This window comes from Raphanus sativus, chromosome 7 (genome assembly GCF_000801105.2).
Source record: "Raphanus sativus cultivar WK10039 chromosome 7, ASM80110v3, whole genome shotgun sequence".
Classification (NCBI taxonomy): Eukaryota; Viridiplantae; Streptophyta; class Magnoliopsida; order Brassicales; family Brassicaceae; genus Raphanus; species Raphanus sativus.
Window position 1 is genome coordinate 2,241,677 of NC_079517.1, and position 13,998 is coordinate 2,255,674.

Genomic DNA, 13,998 nt, shown 5'->3' on the forward strand with positions numbered 1-13,998 from the left:
GATACTACGGAGTTATACTTACGTAACATTGACTCACGGATACATCATGCACTTGGTCGGTGGTAGAGATAATAGGGTATAGAAACAACCTAAACAGTGTTCGATAATTCAGTGGCTTCCGCCGTGGTTCGAGTGAGAAATTGTGAAACAAAAGGATATGCTTTTTTAACTTTGAAGATTCAGTAAATTTTGTGTAAACATGGCATATAAGCGTTTTTGAGGATTATGAAAAGTTTTAAAACAGCCGGTTGAGTCTCCAGAAACCGGACCAGAAAGGTAGGAATTTGTTAATTTTGGAATGATTTACACTAAACCAATTCCGGTATTTTTAACCAAGCCACGAAAATTAAAACCGGTCCTCAACTATACCGATTAAGATTAAATTCACGTACCACCGGGTTTGCTCTTGAACCGAAGTACTATATACACACGCATATCTGCTCTTCTTCTGTTTTTTTTTTCTTCTCACAATCGGTTCCCCTCTCGCGTCTATCTGAGTTTCTCCGTCTTTTCTACGGCGAGCTTTCGATCCTTCGCGGTATGTTTAGAGCCGTCATCTCTCTCTGGCTTGAATCGTTTTTTTTCTTCTCAATTCCTCTGCATATATTAGTGCTTTATCTTCTTAAAGCTGCTATTTCATCGGTGTACTTGTCGCAATTTCTCTCGCAGTTCTGAGCGTTTTTCAATCTTCTTTGTCCGTGGATCCGAATATCTCAGTATACTTTCCATTGAAATCTCGATTTCTAGGTTCGCCGTTTTGATTCAATTTTGCATTCTCTCAATAGCAGTGAGATCTTCGTAGGTTAGGGTTTTTCCTCGTGTTATTTATTGTTCTTCACTTGGGAGCTTGAGCAACGACTAGGCGATTAATTCATATGTAGCTCTGGCTATATCTGTGATTTTTGTTTCTGAGTTGTTCCTTTTTTTTGTGATTAGGTGTTGATTGAAGTTTCTAGGTTTCTTTGAGAATGGAAGTGGAGAAGTCTAAATCAAGGCATGAAAGCAGGGAAGAGAGGGCTGGGTCGCCTGCTAGAGAAAGCAGAGATGGAAGGAGGAAAGATAAGGATCACAGGAGCAAGGATAAAGAAAAGGACTATGACCGTGAAAAGAATCATCGAAGGGATAAGGAGAAAGAAAGGGACCGAAAGAGGGACAAAGAAGGAGACACTGAGAAGGAAAAGAGCAGAGATTGGGATAGAGAGAGGGATAGGGAGAGAGATCGGCTGAAAGATAAGGAGAGGGAAAAAGAAAGAGATAAGCATAGAGACAGGGAGAAGGATAAATTGAAAGAGAAGTCTAAGGAAAAGGAGAAGGAAGCGTACAAAGACAAGGATAGGTCAAGAGCTAAGGATAGATCGAGTAAGAAAAGCCACGAGGATGAGGATGAGACTGAAAAACCTGCGGAAATAAAAGATCATCAGGACAACAGAGCTTCGAATGAAGGTGAAAATAATGCTGACGCTGCACCAAGTGGGAAAGAGCAATCTGCAACGGAAGTTGAGGAGCGCATTAAGAAGTAAGTGATTCGTTCTTTGTGCTGTAAATAATTTAATTTTTGAGTTTCTTATTTCAAACATTTCACATTTTATGACTGAGAATGTATTTCCCTTGGAACATGATTTTTGAGTTCAGTAATTTTCTAGGCATCGTATTTGTCTAGTTCTCGGTTGTTACGATAACATTTTTAATGTTGTTTAGTCTTAGTTATTGCTGTAAGGTCTAAGGCTCTCCTTATTTGTCTTGTGTCATATGCATCTAGAGATATGAATAATCACGTAATAAAAAGCATTTCTGTGTTTCTGTCTCAGGATGAGAGAGGAGAGAAAGAAGAAAGCTGAAGAAGCTTCTGATGCTCTATCATGGGTTGCAAGGAGCCGTAAGATCGAGGAAAAAAGAAATGCTGAGAAGCAAAGAGCTCATCAGATGTCGAGAATTTTTGAGGAGCAGGTTTTTCCTCCACTCCTTGGACATATTTATGTCCTTTCATTTCTCCTTTAACGTCTATCTATTTGACATCTAAATCATGTATCGTATGTTATATTTGTTTAGGACAATCTTATTCAAGGTGAAAATGAAGACGGCGAGGATGGTGGTAAGTTTACTTTACTCGAATTTATATAAATGTTGGATGCGACAGGCTGTGGATTTTAGTGTGGGAGAGAGAGATGTATAGGTTGATTCTGGTATAACATACTTTGCAGTTCTTTTCATGTGATACGTTCTAGTTGATAATTATCTTCATATATTCTGGTTACCAGATCATCTATCTGGTGTTAAAGTTCTACATGGTTTGGAGAAGGTGGCGGAAGGTGGAGCAGTTATTTTGACACTAAAAGACCAGAGTGTCCTTGCCGATGGAGATGTCAACAATGGTTCGTATCTTTTAATGCTCTCCTTTATTACTGTTAGCAACTTGGTTGACGTGAAGGTCTGTCATTAACGAGATTTGCACCTATTTTGGCAGAGATTGACATGCTAGAAAATGTGGAAATTGGAGAACAGAAGCGCCGGAATGAAGCTTATGAAGCAGCCAAGAAGAAAAAGGGAATATATGATGATAAGTAAGTTAAAGTATATTTCAGTGGCATTTAGATGAGCATATCTGTGTTACTTAGGATTGAATCATAGCTATGGTATTGACTTTTGTAGGTTTAACGATGATCCCGGTGCAGAAAAGAAGATGCTTTTGCAGTATGATGAGCCCGATACTGATGAGGTAAAGTTAGGACTTTTCAAACGCTAGAATTGTAGACACTGCTTTTGGGTGAAATAATGTTTGCTGCTTTCATCTTTAGGGGATAATTTTGGATGCAAAGGGTCGCTTTACTGGTGAAGCAGAGAAGAAGCTGGAAGAGGTACCTATCTTGCCTTACAGTTTTAATGATTACTGGATTCCTAGTCAGTATTCGCTAATGTAATTCCTTTTCCTTCATGTTCGACCTATCAGCTGCGTAAAAGAATCCAGGGTCAAACGACAAATACTTTCGAAGACCTCAACTCGTCAGCAAAGGTCTCATCAGATTACTTCTCACATGAAGAAATGCTACGCTTTAAAAAACCAAAGAAAAAGAAATCATTGCGGAAAAAGGATAAATTGGACATAAGTGCGCTTGAAGCAGAAGCCATTGCATCAGGACTGGCAGCTGAGGATCTTGGTTCTCGCAAAGACGGCAAAAGGCAGGCCTTGAAAGAAGAGAAAGAAAGGTCCGAGCACGAAAAACGGAGCAACGCCTATCAGACCGCCATTGCTAAAGCTGATGAGGCATCCAGACTACTCAGAGTGGAACAATTTCAGTCTACTAGAAGAGAAGAAGATGAGGGTATAATGTTGGCTGACGATGCTGAAGATCTTTATAAATCGTTGGAGAGAGCTCGGAAGTTGGCTCTCACAAAGAAGGAGGATGCTAAATCGGGTCCTGAAGCAATTGCACAACTTGTGGCTTCCAGAATCAGTGAAACGACCGATGATAATAGCGCTTCTGGAGCTGAGACACAAGAAAATACAGTGGTTTTCACAGAGATGAATGATTTTGTCCGGGCTCTCGAGCGCGGTGAAGGTAAAGTATAAATCATCTAATGACACAAATACACCATTATTTATTGGTTGGCCTCTATTATATTTGATCGTTTGACGCTTCTTGGAACTTTTATTTAGTGGCGTATACTAACATTCGCTCACATTCATGCATGTAGTAAGCCAATATTGGGTTTCGACTACCTGTGGATCACCTTTTTTCTTATACAAAATTATGCGTTTGTCATTAGAAGTGATATGAAGTTTTTTGATCTATTGGTTTGGTCTTCCAGGTGTGGTGGGGAAGCCTGAGAGCGAAGATGTTTTCATGGATGAAGATGAAGCACCCAAAGCTCCTGAAGAAGTAAAAGAAGAGCAACCGGATGGTTGGGCAGAAGTTAAAGACACTGATATGGATGAAGGAGAGCTTCCACCAGATACCAAAGAGATAACTCCTGATGAAACCATACACGAGGTTGCGGTTGGGAAAGGATTATCTGGTGTATTGAAGCTTCTTAAAGACCGAGGAGCCTTAAAAGAGAAGGTCGAATGGGGTGGTAGGAACATGGACAAAAAGAAGAGCAAGCTTGTGGGCATCGTGGATGATGAAGGAGGTAAAGAGAGATTCAAGGATATCCGGATTGAGAGGACTGACGAGTTTGGTAGAACTGTAAGTTTTCCTTAAGCTTTTTGCTTCTTCAATATCTAAAAAGTATCCTGTTCTTTAACTCTCTCGCGTTGTGAAACAGTTGACTCCAAAAGAAGCATTTCGACTACTCTCTCACAAGTTCCACGGGAAGGGACCTGGAAAGATGAAGGAAGAGAAACGGATGAAACAGTACCAGGAAGAGCTCAAACTAAAGCAAATGAAAAACTCAGACACACCATCGCTTTCTGTTCAGAGAATGAGAGAAGCGCAAGCCCAATTGAAAACTCCTTACATTGTCCTCAGTGGCAATGTCAAACCTGGGTATATATATAATATATTCTTCATCACTCAGTTTTAGTTTAGAGTTGTAAGCGTCACAGCATCCAAAGCGACACACTCCGGTTTCTTTGACTAACATTTGTTTGTTGCAATTTGTTTCAGTCAAACTAGTGATCCTCATAGCGGGTTTGCGACTGTTGAGAAGGATGTTCCAGGAAGCTTAACACCAATGCTTGGTGACAGAAAGGTTTTACAGAATCTTATAGATAACATACAATTTCATATAGTCGACCTATTCGTAAGATACATAATCCAGAATTGATGCTGATCATTTCATTTGATGCGCGTCTCAGGTGGAGCATTTCTTGGGAATAAAACGGCAACCAGAGTCTGGAAACTCGGATTCACCAGCGAAGAGACCGAAGCATTGAAGTCTCAGACCCTCTTTTGCTTGCTCCTATGCTTTTCTTTTCACTTCGATTTGTCTCTGGTAAACTCTTTCCAAGGATTATGATGACTTCTGTGATCTTTTGTTACAATCTTTAAAACAAGACATATGGCTCAATATAGATTCATGCCGAGACTGGTGGATGAACAAATGTGACTATCTTGATGAAGTGGGAAAAACCGGTGTCGGTTAGTAATACAGTTTCTCTTTAGTAAGAAATCATTCAAACCATTGGCTTTTTTCTTGAGTTTAATCATCTGTTGTTAACAGCACACGTTTATTTTCTCATATTCCTCCGTTGCAGTCAATAATTCAAATGTGCTCGAGCGTTTAATCTGAATGGAAAAATATAGTTTATATGTTGACCGAAAGTATGCAGTTTTGTCGGATTTTTCGTTGGCATAGAGCAATATATGTGAATATGTTGATGTTAATTAATACTATTAGTTTGTTAAATTCTAATTATGATAATCACAACGATAATTACGATTGCAATTATCGATTTTTTTCTGTTATGGACTTTCCTTTCTTTTATTTCAGATCATAAATGTTTTGAGTCATCGTTTAGTTTCGGCCGCAAGATTGAAAACAGTGCCAAGATGTTCTGTCCCGCTAGACATTTAGTGTAAGTTAGAGCACTATTATCGGTGCTTCTAAGAAATGTCCTAAGCTATTATTTGACAAAAAAAATCAAAAATGTGCAATAAATGAAGGACATATCAAAAATGTCCTTAACTAAGAAGTTTTTCTTCTCGTCCTTAGCTGCAACGTGTCACAATGGGAATGGACGATTGAAAGGGCGATGACCACTATCCTCCGTTGGGTCTTTTTTCTTCATCGTGATACCGATTAATCGGAGATTTCAACTCAATCAACCAACGACCATCGCTCGCTTTCCCTTAACCCTAGCACCACTGCCTCTGGCGCTCCGAGAATCTTCCAATCTCTCGGAAACCAGGCGACGAAAACGGCTGGGACATCGCAACGGGAGGATCGTTCGCAGGAGGAGGATCCGACGATCTCGATTGGGATCACAAATCGATGTGGTCCACTGGTCTAAGCAAAGAGCATTTCGATGGCGTCTCTGTTGGCCGTCAGAACAACAACGCTGCCGCGAATCCTCCTTCTTCTGATAGTTCTTCGGGTGATGTGATGAGCAAGTTGGGACCGAGAGAAGCCGCCATGGTTAACGAGATGAACGAGTACGATGACATGATCAAGGAGATTGAGAAAGAGAACAGGCACAGCAGGGGATTCGTTGACGGGATCAAGCAGAAGATGATGGAGATGAGCGTGCTTCTGAAGCAAGTCAAGGAGCCTGGTGCTAGAGGGTCTTATCTCAAGGACTCTGAGAAGACTGAGATGTACAGGTTGCATACGGAGAATCCCGAGGTTTATATCGTTGAGAGGCTTGCTAAGGATTTTAGGATCATGAGGCAGCGTGTTCACACCATTCTTTTTCTTAAAAACTTAAAAAAGAAGAACTTATTTGTAGAAATTAAAACTTCATCATGTTCTTGTTGATTGAGATAATTGCTGAAAGCCTTAGACTAGATGCAAGTTAGTTTGCGGAGTCAACATTGAAATGCAAAGCTAGTTTCTTTTCTTGATAATTGTCTTAGAAAGAACGAAAGTAAATGATGGCATTGCTACTTACTTGTGGGTAGTTTACATTTGATGAACCATGGCATTTTATGGATAGATAGTTATCTACTTTCTCGTCTGTTATTGTAAAGTTGTTAGACGCCTTGATCATTTGATTCTTAGATTCTATAAAATATGCATTCTCTTTTGGTGTCTTAAACCAGTGGAAAGGAGAAGTGAAGTGCCACAAGTACAGCAGAAGACGTTCATCAGATGGTTGGAAAATCACAGTTGAGAAATTGGGTCCTCAGGGCAAACATGGAAATGGAGGTGGCTGGAAGTTTGTGAGTCTTCCTGATGGATCAAGCCGGCCTCTTAACGAAGTGGAGAAGATGTATGTTAAGCGTGAAGCCCCACATCGCCGCCGTAAGATTCTCTCTTGAATTTGCTAGAACCAGACTCCATCAATGGTAATGAGAATTGTTATCTCCCTTGGAGAGTGTCAAAGTTAAAACTACTTTGTTTTGTTTGATCTTTTGGTTGAATAGTAAGATGTGTAGCTTTATTTAATTTACTAAGATACATATTTTTGTCCTACCAATAATCTTCAACAATTAAAAAGTTTTTAAGCATTGTCCTTAACTTAAAACAATTAATAAAATATGCTAAGGACATTTTTTTTGTCCCCCTGATGAGGTTGCTCTTATGTAACTATATACTTGTCTATCTAGTCTTTTTGTCGCCAAGTCAAATTCAAAACAAGATTGTCATCTTCGAGTGTATATATTGTAGTTCACTTCTTCTTACCCATCGCCAGCTAAATCTTTAATCTTTAATTATATTTGGTAAAACAAACAGAAAGTACGTATATTTAATTACTATCCAAAAGTAGTCTTATTTATCTTGTTCATTTGGCTTGGGAGAGTCGAAATCTCGTTTCGTCTTTTTTACATACAAGCTTGACTGTGTTTTGTTCGCCCTTGGGTGTGCGTTTACGTTTATTTATGTTTACTTCTACGAAAATCATAAATGGAAGAAAATATTTGTCTTTGATATTGATACTGTACTTTCGTTTGTGTTTTGCAAATTGCAATGACAATTATAATGTATATGAGTAGATCAATTACAAACAAGATCGAATATTTGTATTTAATACAATAAATTAGTTAACGTTTAGAAGATCAATTTACATACATGGTCTAGAAAAGGGAACTTAAGACTAGGAAACGTGCATATAACTCTATCAACAGCAAAAAAAAATTATGATATGAGTCTCTCTTTATTTTATTTTTTTCAATCTTGTCTATTCAGGAAAGGGCCATGGTTCTGAACACGTTTGCCTGCATAACGGAGAACTGAAAAACATTAAGACTAGCTTAACCGTCGATTGACTGCATCAGTATGATAACGAAATTTGATTAAAAAAATAAATAAATTTACATAAAAGAGTAATGAGTGATCTTACTCTATGATATCTTTCCAATAAGAATCACTAGCCTCATCATCAATAGTGTCACACCATGGTTGATGATGATCTTGTGTGAACGAGGAGTTTGAAGATGAAGGGTTTGAAGTATCATGACGATGATGCTGAACGATGTCTTTGTTCTTGATCATCATCTGACTTTGTTTAGATTCCTCGGGAGAATCCGGAACCAGTAATGGAAGCGAATAAGGATCATCTTGAACATCCATTTGTATCGGGGAAGAAAAATAATCCAAAGGATGATCAATTGTTTGGTTTTTTACTATAAAATCCTCATCATGACGACTATTCTCAAAAATTTGAGAGAAGTTTTGAGACTGACCAAAAAGATTTTGGTTCTCTAAGTAAGAAGATTGGCGCCCAAAGAGATTGTTATTAGTCTGCATGGCTAATGGAGCAGAAGAGGGATTGTTATTGTTATTGGTGCTAATGACTTGAATCATATTGTGTAAGAATTGGGCTTGAGCTAGAGTTGTTGCATCCAGCTGCACATTTTGACTGAGATTCAAGAGGCTGTTGAAATTTGCGGCGGCTATAAGCTGTGGGAGAGCGGCTAAGACATTTAAATGGTCCGTTCGAGGCCTGTGGGTCATTGGATCAATCTCCATTTGGAGAAGTCTCTTTCTCAAATGTGTGTTCCAATAGTTTTTGATCTCATTGTCCGTTCTCCTAGGAAGATTACTGGCTATCGACGACCACCTTTTAAAAACATGTACAAAACTTAAAACCAATGAAATCGATAGTATCCTAGTGGATTTGTATAAGATAGGTACCTAACGTTAGTTTACTTTAGTAGTTTCAAGATTGACAAACGGCTACATACGTATGCACGAAGAGAAAACAGTGGAGTAGGTGTTTCAATTATTATTCTTTTATCCATAAACCATATACTAATATATATATATATATATATATGTTCATCATATTATTATATATCATACTACTATTGATCCTAGTTAGTGTATATTTCGTTCTCGATCGTTTCACACACCCACTTCTAAACCATGTATATCATCATTAAGAAACATAATTATATACCTTTTTTAGCACATGATTATATCCTATACTAGAAGAATTAACATATAGTTTTGTAAACTAAGTAAAGAAATGTGTATAATTAAGTATAGTTGATTACTTGTTTCCAAGCAGGGAATGGAGGTTGATGATGGTTTCTTCTTCCTCTTCAGTGAAATTTCCTCTCTTGATGTCAGGTCTCAAGTAGTTGGTCCATCTCAATCTGCAACTCTTTCCGCATCGGTTTAAACCGGCTTGCTTAGGAAGAGCTCTCCAGCTTCCATGGCCGTGTTTTTGAATGTGATCGATTAATTTCTCATCCTCCTCTTGTGTCCATGGCCCTTTCTTCAACCCATTCTCATCACAGCACGGCGATCTCCCCATGTTGACTATAACAAAAATGTTATATATATACTTAGAAAGTATTCTTGTATAAAGTAAATCATCTAAAATTTCGGCACATATATCAAGCAAAGAGATAAGAAAGAAACAAGCACACTTCCTTTACATAATAGTAGTACTCATGATTACATATAAAATATTAACTTGTTAACGTGTGCATGATCATAAAAATAAAGGTAAACAAGTATACTAACATACTATTTTACCAAAAAAAAGTATATTAATTAACATACACTTTAATTTGTATGTGTGTATGTAAACCTGTTGTGAAGTTCACGGGAGAAAGTTTTGATGAAGGCAATCAAACTAAGGATCTTGGTTAATGAACCTAAGTGTATGTGTGTGATCTTCACGCTTTAAATAGGGTTTTTGTGTCTTGTATCTTCTCCGAACGAGAAAATTTAGGTTTTGACTTTAATGGCCAGGAAATGACAACAATATCCTTGTGGAAACTTATGATATTATTTTGCAAGAAGAAGAAATGGAAAGGAAGAGAAGAAGATGATCAAGTTTGTGAAGCAATGTAGGTACACAAAAAGTTGCTGCAACTAATCCATATGTTGACAAAAGGGAGTTTGTGAGGCACTAAATAAAACTTATAATGTACAATGAATATGTAAATAATCATAGCAACAAAAGTTAGTATACGGAGTATTTTCTAAGAAATGAATCAAACGTCTCGATATGGTAGTTGATTATTGGTGTAAATTTAGTTTTAAGCACAGCAAGGCACGCAAACTCATGAACCCTGCCTGGGAGGCTGGGACCCGCCAAAACCCTAATTCTTCTAACGACTAAATTAATTATAACACTAATTTAATCGCTTTAAATAGGTGTCTACGTTGAAGTTAATTGGTCCACAAAATCTCTGTACGTGGCTTTAATATGTTTCGTTAGAGCTGTGATTAATATATCCATTTGTGTGATCATTAAATATAGGTATCTAATTTTAGTCACTATGAAATTAATTAGTTAGACTTCGTGCTGCTAGATGCCCCTGCTAGTTACCTGGATATCAAGGGGGGGGGGGGGGGGGGGGGGGGTGGTGGTGGAAGGGGGGGGGGGGGGGGTACCCATCTGCTTACATATAGCTATAAAACAGGTTGTATTTTGCTTCCTTGCATCAAAGTTACCTTATTTCATTGTAATTATGTTCGAATCGACGTTAACTCAAAATTGTTTTTTTTTTTTAACTGCAGGCATTCTAACTCAAAATTGTTTTTTTTTTTAACTGCAGGCATTCTAACTCAAAATTGTTAAAGGACAAAACTTGCTTAGGTAGTACTTGATTTTGTCCAAAATGGACAAACCAACATCACAAAGTATTTATATACGTCACACGTTTATTGGAAAACCAAGTAAATTTTTCTATCCATCTCGCTTGTATATACGCTCGGTCTAGCTTCGACCTGACAGTATATACTATGTCAAACCTAACATCTTGAATAAAAACCAGTCTGCAACAATATATTAGACATTACATTGCCATGAATTTACGCAATATATTATATGAAAACCTAAAGTTTAGTAATCCAAAAAAAAAAAAAAAAAGTTTAGTAATCCAATTAGTTATCAAGATGGTGCGTCAACTTGGTAAAAGTTTACTGAAAAATATTTACGGACACAACAGCTACTTTGACATACAATGAGTATACAGTAGATTAGGATAAACTTAATTAAGCTGTTAGCTGTGATAACTCCCATTTTCACCTTCCGCATGTACTTTTAGGTATGGAATAAAACTTAAAGATGAAAAGATAGTTGGTTAAAACGAAGACTTACATATCAAAGAAACATTTAAGTCTTCTATTTACCTTCTGGAAGCTGCTAACCGTACGTAGAATTCAAATATAATGAGAAGAACTGTAGTCTTTTTCTTTGAGGAAGTTAATAAAAAAAAAATTAAAAGTTGGAAAGCTCACATCAATCGTACGTGATGCTTGAGGAAACTTAAGGTTCCATTCAGTCAAAAAGAAGATTATATTCCTTCGATGCTTTCAATAGCAGGGAGCCCAAAAGCTCATGGGCTTTTCGAAAGATAGTCTTTGCCGAATATAATTAAAAACAAATCATATTATTTCTGTAATTCCAAAAGCATAAGAAGTGTACCATACACAAATTTATATGAGCATCTGTAAGAGACTTAATTTCTAATATAAACACACATGATTACCTATTCACACAGCTTTCTAGCTTTTAACTTTTTTTTTATAACTAGAAATTATTAGTTATCTAATTAGGAAAATAAGAAACAACAAAGAGGCTTCAGCCATGACTAAAAGAACAATTTACTTGATTTAAACATCAAACTGTTATTATATTCACTCTCAAGTTTTGTAAAGATACAAAAAATTTAAGAAATATATTCGGAATGGTCCAGATTACTCACTTGCTTAACTTTATTCAAAAACTGGAGAGTTTGGATAAGAATATCAAATTTGTCCAGAATCTATCTCATCAGCTACATCCAAGTTGCTAAAGCATAAATGCCAACCCCAACATGAATACATCCATAAATGCCAAGCCCAATATGTACACGATGCACACATCAAACCATAGAATAAGATGCTGGAGAATCTAAATCAGTAGTTTCAAATTTTTGGATAATCAAAATCAACCGTTGAAACGAGTATGAAACCATAGAACCTATAGTCAGGACGCAATCATAAGGATTCTTAAAATGAGAAGTTCATTATGTGAGAAAAATTCTATATTCATTTTTATCTATAAGAGATTTTATGCGAGCCACCTAAACATCGCGTCTCAGGAGGTAAAGAAAGCATCAAGTTTGTTCAATCAGGGGAAAAAGATTCAAAGAGATTCAAGCCTAAGTCTGGACCAATCACATACCTTACTCAAAGAACAATGCAGAAACAAGAAAGCTTAGGATGAAGATACAAGCCTAAGCCTCAGGATGTCTTGCAAACCATTTCCATGTCTCGTTCATTTGAGAAAACTGATACAAAGAGCTCAGCATTGGTTTTATTGGAAACACTCTCTACGCTTACTACAAAGTACCAACAGTCGAGAACAGAGCAAATGGCCAAGAACTTAGAAATCCAATGCTTTTTCAAGAGTAGGCAACAGTTATGCATTGAACAACCTTTGCAAAACTTGGAAGTAAAAGACAGACGAAACAACTAAGAAATAATAACAACAATTTTTTTTTTTTTTTAAAAAGCACAAAAGTTCAAGAATCCAAATGAAAAATTAGCAGAGCAAGCTAAGTCACCACCATAGGACAGCCTCGAGATGTCTGCAATGGCAATTGCAATGTGTAGTAATCCTCTCTAAGATATGTTTCTCGAGATTATTATTCTCAGACATGACTCTTCTTCTTTGTGACCATGTCCCAGAAGAACTCCGTCAACACAGGCTCGTAAGACGGCATCTTAGCATACCCAGGGAAGTAGTTAATATCAATCACAAGGTACCTACTAGCATCCCTCGCATCCCTAATCACGTCAAAGTTAAACAGATTAAGCCCCATCGATTCCCTCATCGCCTTCGCCAGCTCCTCCAAGAAACTCGTCGGAGGCATCTCCACTTTCTCCAAGCTCCTATCCTCTCCATACTCCTCCCTGTTCTTCTCCTCCTGAGCACAGTTAGCAGTCAAGTTCGATATCTGCGAGAACGGAAGCGACCCTCTCGCCGTCCCGATCTTCTCCTCGGAAATATCAGGCAAAGATCTTCTCTTTACGCACTTCACGTAGTCTCCCACCACGTAGACCTTGAAGATCACGCCACCGTGATTCACAAACTCCTGCAGAACAATCGGAGCTTTAAGTATCTTCATCCCTTCTTGATCGTAGATCAAGAACATCTTGTGAGACCTCGCGCTCCCGTCCGCGTCCAAGGGCTTAGCGATCACCGGAAACTTCAGCTCCTCCCCCAAAGCAGCTCCTCCGCCGCTCAAAACGCTCTCGTCCATCACGACAACCTGCTTCGGGACTCCGAAACGCTCCCCATCGGAGACGGAGAAGGTCAGCTGAGTGATCACCTCGAGCATCGACACCCTGTTGTGAAGCCTCTCGATCGCCTCGGGGGAGTCGACGACGGGGACGAAGGGGAACTTGTCGCGAAACGCGACGAGGTTCTCCTTCCAAACGGCGTCGTATAGCTTGTGGATTACGCAATCGAGTCTCCCTTGCTCCGATAGCGGCTTCGCCGGATCGAGCTTGATTAGATCAATGCCTCGTCGCCTCGAGTGTTCGATCAGCGAAGGCTGGATGAAGCTGTGCTGCTTCTTCGCTGCGAGGGCGTATCCGACTGTGTACCTCTCCTTGATTGAATCCGCCATTGCTCTCTGCTTCGAAGGTTGCGAAATTAGGTTAACATTCACGCCCCTAGGGATCAAAAACCTTATTATCAATGTGGAGATTTCTACAGGGATCAGATCGAAGACGAGATGACACAGAAGAATCTTAGGGCGAATCGAAGAGGGAGAGAAAAGATCGAAAGGTGTCGCCTTTCATGAGATGAAATAGCGGAGAGAAGAGAAGGTTGTACACGTGTGGAATCGAATATGGGTACGTGTGAGGTCACAAGTGGCGAGTGATTGACACGTGTGGAAGTCGAACGAGTGCAAGTCTTTTTCATAAGATGGACAGCTACGATGATAG

At 38.5% G+C, this 13,998-nt stretch overlaps 4 protein-coding genes across 12 annotated transcripts; 2 read left to right on the forward strand and 2 right to left on the reverse strand.

Annotated features, from left to right (window-relative positions):
- The first annotated feature begins 402 nt into the window (after positions 1-402).
- LOC108817240 (SART-1 family protein DOT2) lies at positions 403-5,261 on the forward strand. 5 transcript variants are annotated; one of them, XR_008936915.1, is made up of 15 exons: positions 403-538; positions 937-1,516; positions 1,809-1,947; positions 2,050-2,092; positions 2,259-2,372; positions 2,465-2,561; positions 2,650-2,716; positions 2,796-2,855; positions 2,948-3,557; positions 3,808-4,184; positions 4,264-4,484; positions 4,605-4,689; positions 4,796-4,932; positions 5,013-5,101; positions 5,195-5,261. XR_008936915.1 is itself a non-coding variant. In XM_056991130.1 (14 exons), exons 3-14 carry the CDS (start codon positions 969-971, stop codon positions 4,871-4,873), a joined length of 2,439 nt encoding a protein of 812 aa, XP_056847110.1. In that variant the 5' UTR covers positions 488-538; positions 670-747; positions 937-968; the 3' UTR covers positions 4,874-5,224. The 5 variants fall into 5 exon arrangements, 2 of the variants coding, with proteins under 2 accessions (XP_018445384.1, XP_056847110.1); XR_008936916.1 differs by having other exon boundaries at positions 5,013-5,078; XR_001943964.2 differs by having other exon boundaries at positions 5,013-5,224.
- A 329-nt stretch (positions 5,262-5,590) lies between these two features.
- Positions 5,591-7,106, forward strand: LOC108817243 (protein GAMETE CELL DEFECTIVE 1, mitochondrial). The gene is made up of 2 exons (XM_018589885.2): positions 5,591-6,282; positions 6,699-7,106. Exons 1-2 carry the CDS (start codon positions 5,932-5,934, stop codon positions 6,915-6,917), a joined length of 570 nt encoding a protein of 189 aa, XP_018445387.1. The 5' UTR covers positions 5,591-5,931; the 3' UTR covers positions 6,918-7,106.
- Positions 7,107-7,283: 177 nt separating this feature from the next.
- Positions 7,284-9,788, reverse strand: LOC108816025 (transcription factor MYB93). Of its 5 annotated transcripts, XM_056991132.1 has the most exons (5): positions 9,610-9,788; positions 9,096-9,363; positions 8,283-8,659; positions 7,940-8,156; positions 7,512-7,829 (listed from the first exon to the last, which is right to left on the reverse strand). In XM_056991132.1, exons 2-5 carry the CDS (start codon positions 9,356-9,358, stop codon positions 7,778-7,780), a joined length of 909 nt encoding a protein of 302 aa, XP_056847112.1. In that variant the 5' UTR covers positions 9,359-9,363; positions 9,610-9,788; the 3' UTR covers positions 7,512-7,777. The 5 variants fall into 5 exon arrangements, with proteins under 5 accessions (XP_056847113.1, XP_056847112.1, XP_018444084.1 ...); XM_018588582.2 differs by having other exon boundaries at positions 7,522-7,829; positions 7,940-8,659; positions 9,610-9,784; XM_018588581.2 differs by having other exon boundaries at positions 7,523-7,829; positions 7,940-8,659; positions 9,638-9,781.
- A 2,639-nt stretch (positions 9,789-12,427) lies between these two features.
- LOC108814325 (inositol-tetrakisphosphate 1-kinase 1) lies at positions 12,428-13,872 on the reverse strand. Its single transcript, XM_018586872.2, has one exon. It carries the CDS (start codon positions 13,674-13,676, stop codon positions 12,696-12,698), a length of 981 nt encoding a protein of 326 aa, XP_018442374.2. The 5' UTR covers positions 13,677-13,872; the 3' UTR covers positions 12,428-12,695.
- Between the last annotated feature and the right edge of the window lie 126 nt (positions 13,873-13,998).